This window comes from Muntiacus reevesi, chromosome 9 (assembly GCF_963930625.1).
Source record: "Muntiacus reevesi chromosome 9, mMunRee1.1, whole genome shotgun sequence".
Taxonomy (NCBI): Eukaryota; Metazoa; Chordata; class Mammalia; order Artiodactyla; family Cervidae; genus Muntiacus; species Muntiacus reevesi.
In genome coordinates, this window is record NC_089257.1 from 44,246,222 (window position 1) to 44,249,836 (window position 3,615).

General features: G+C 58.8%; 1 protein-coding gene across 1 annotated transcript; it reads right to left on the minus strand.

Annotated features, from left to right (window-relative positions):
- Positions 1–986: 986 nt before the first annotated feature.
- Positions 987–2,746, minus strand: CAVIN3 (caveolae associated protein 3). The gene is made up of 2 exons (XM_065944841.1): positions 2,200–2,746; positions 987–1,615 (listed from the first exon to the last, which is right to left on the minus strand). The coding sequence occupies exons 1-2, from the start codon at positions 2,581–2,583 to the stop codon at positions 1,208–1,210; spliced, it is 792 nt and encodes a 263-aa protein (XP_065800913.1). The 5' UTR covers positions 2,584–2,746; the 3' UTR covers positions 987–1,207.
- Positions 2,747–3,615: the final 869 nt, after the last annotated feature.

Consider the following 3,615-nt stretch of genomic DNA (forward strand, 5'->3'; position numbering starts at 1 on the left):
GCAAGAGGTGAGGCTACAAAAATGAGCAGGTACCAGCTCATGAAGGGGCTTGAAGGTAATATTCAAGAACTTGGATTTTATTCTGCAGCTGATGGAGAAGCACTGAAAGGTCTGAAGCAGGAGGGTGAGATGATCAGATTAGCAGTTCATAGAACAGTCAGATGAAAGACAAAGCCTAACATAGAGCAGCAACAACGGGTATTAACAAGAGAGAACAGGTCAGAGTTATCAATAGGAGAGGGGTAGGGGGATGGAAAGAGAGGAGGAGCCAATGAAGACTCCCAGGCTTCTGTGTAGATGATGCTGCCATCCACTGGTAGAGAAAACACAGGAGGAGGGGCAGCTTTGAACGATACATAGGAATAAGTGCTCAATAAATAGCTGTGGAATTGAACTTAGACAAACTGCTTCTTTTGGACACATCTGGAGTTTGGATTCCTTTTCCAAAGCATCTCAAGACCATGGTCTAGGGTGTACGTGGCTGAGAGGAGAGGCCTGCTAGTGAGTGGTTTCTGGTTTTGTATTTTCCATGTGAGATCTTAGTTCCCTGATCAGGGATCAAACCATGATGCCTTGCATTGGGAACACAGAGCCTCAACCACTGGGCCAGCAGGGAAGTCCCAGGGATGAGTATTAATGGAAGAATACCCAGAAAGAGAAGAGGGCTAAAAACAGAGTCCTGGAGGTGGTAGAGGAAGAAGTGACGAAGAAGAAAACCACAAGTTGGCATTTGTTGAGCGCCTAAAAGCAAGGGACTGTACTAGATGCTGGGGGGAAAAAATCACACTTGTACGTCCCTACAAGGAAAGTGCTGGAGCAAGTGGCCAGAAGGACACTTCTATGTGCCACTGGGGTAGAGCCCAGGAGTCAGTGGAAATGAGAAATCACACAATGCTCTGCTTGAAGCTGAAGTCACATTCCAGGTGCCAACAGTCTGTCTTATTTCTTGCACCACCTTTCCCCCACCCCTTCACATGGAGTCCGGATTAGGTGACATGACTTTTATTGATGGTGAGTGTAAACAGGTGTGAGTGGCTGCTCTTTTAGAGGACACAGGGTGCTGGGCTAGAGAAGCTGGGAAGGGAGGGCCAGCGCTGGGCTGTGGATGCAGGATTCACTCCTTATTTGGGCGGGAATGCTGCATTCTGAGAGAAAGATTTATTTGGGGACTAGCATTAGGCACAGGGGAGGCAGGCCGCACCGGCCATCAGGCCGCACTCTCTACTTGGAGCACAGCCGCCGCTTCGGCAGCCCCAGGTCTCCCGGGATCCTCCTCGGTGTCCTGCGGAGGTTCTGGCTCCAGCTTGGACTCCAGCGCAGGCTGGGCTTCCGGCTGGCCCTCAGCACTCCGGCCCGGCCCAAGGCGAGGTGGCTTGACAGGCGTGGGTGCTGGAGCGGCATGGCCTTTGCGGCCTGAAAGGGCCCTTCGCAGGCTCTGTACCTTCTCCAAGCCGCTGCGCCGCAGCCTCCGCGCCCTGGACTCCACCGGCTCCTCCTCTTCTGAGCTCTCCTCAGCTTCGGCTTCGGGCTGCTGTGGGCCAAGTTCAGCCTGGTCCGCCAGGCCGAAGGGCTCCGGCGCCTTCTGGAAGGCCTTGGCTGGGATTTCAGCCTCCTCCTGCAAGTGAAGGACACAGAACTGGCCCTGGCAGCCCCCTCCCGAGAGCCGCACCAGCCTGAGCCCCGCATCTGAGTTACACCAGGGGGGCCCGCCCCACCCTCAGCCTCGCTGCCCAGAGGGAAAAGGCGAGGCAGGCGTGGGAAAGTAGGGAGCCGTTGGAGGGAGGTGGGGACAACTAGGACAGGCGAACTGCGCAGAAGTCTGCGGGACCCGTCCAGGGGCGTTAGACAGGATGGTGGCCTCAGGGGCAAGAACAGCAGGGGGCGGCGAACTGTCTCGGGGTGCACTTCCATCACCGTTACTTTCATTTGGGGATGGGCTGGGACTTGGAGCAACTTCTGTGGACGTGGCCTGAGCGAGAGCTGGGCGGCCGTCCATTGGCCAGGCTGCCTTCAGGGGTGTGAGGGAAGGCTGGGGCTGGGCTGTGGGAAGTGGGTGCGGCCCTGGAAGTGGGTTCCCCGAGGAGGGAAGAGGGTGGGGTCAGGAATGTGGGTGCGGCACGCGGATGGGAGGGGGAGCCCCAGAGGGTGGCCCGCAGGCGGGAAAAGGCCCCGGATCCGGGGACGCCTGAGGTCACTAACCTTGAAGAGCAGAACGTGGAGCTTCCCGCGCGCCACCAGCAGCCCGTGGTTGGCCTCCAGCCGCTGCACCTGGGCGGCGCGGCGCACGGCGCGCTCCTGGGCGGCATCCGCGTGCGAGCCCACGCGCTCCGCCTTGGCCAGGAGCTGCGCCAGCGTGTTGCTCGTGGTGTCGTGGCTGCGACTCAGCGCGCCCAGGTTGCTCTGGATGCGGCGCACGGATCCCGCCAGGCCGCCCTGCCTCTGAGCCAGGCCTCCCTGCCGCTCGCGCAGCGTCTCCAGCATGGCGGCCAGCTTCTCCAGCAGGGTCACCACCGTGACGGCGTGCACCGGGCCCCCGGCCGGCGCTCCGGGCACAGGCCCCGACTCCAGAGCGCTCTCCCCCATGATCCCTGACCGCCCTGCCTGGCTCCCGCTGAAGCCGCCGGCTGCGTTCTGCGCTGGGGCCGCCTTCCCCGGCTCCTCCCCAGCTTCAGCCGTGACTCAGGCAGGCGGAGTTGGCCTTCCTCGGCGGCGGCGGGAGGGAGGGCAGAGGGCGGGATGTCGGCGGTGGGGTCCTTCGGAAGCGCGCCCCCTCTCTGCTGCCCTGCCCGGGGCCCCGCGGGGAAGCAGGTTGGCCTGAAATCCGCCCCACCCCGCCCGACTGACTCTCACGAGTTCGAGTTCCTTTCCTCCACTCCAATTCCCTGGTGTGCCTCTTTCTGGAAAGTACTCTCTCCCCAGGCAAAGGGCAAGCCTTGGAAAATGTTGCTGTATGCATCGAGTGGGCAGAGAAACTATGTCAGCAAGGCAAATGTGTAACCACAGGGCCTCTGCAGCCGCCTGCCCTCGGCCTCCCGCGCCTCAGAGGGCTGTGTTTGCACCCCTAGGCTCTTGGCGTTTTGATACAGACCGAAGACTGGGCCCGAGGCCTCACTTTGGGACCCAGCAGGCCACGTAGACGGAGAGGCGGAGTGGGTGGGGAGGCATCCCCTGGTATTTTCCTAGTAGTCATCACCAGGGTTTGGCCACAGGCCTCATTTCCTGCTTCTCTAGTTCGATGGGTAGCATTACCCTATTTTCTTTCTTCTAGGTCTCCTCCCTCGCTTTCTTTGAGCCCATGAGGGCCTAGCTCCTGCACCCCAAACTTGGAGGCCTGGCAGGACACCTCTTCCTATGAAACCTTTCAAAGGCTTAGATTAGTTTCTGGTATTTATGCTTTTCTTTTCCTAGAGGTTGGTTGTCGGCTCCCACCTGATTTTTTTTTTTTAATTTTCTCTGGAAATAGGTGAGAATGTCTGTTGAGAGTGAAGATTTTAAATTGCTGCCTGGAGATGGGAGAGAGTGAGCATAGAGGATCCAGTTAATGATGCCGGTGGTGAATTTGTTACCTCACCACTGTGGAAAACCCCATGCCTCGTCTCTAGTGATACCTGGTAA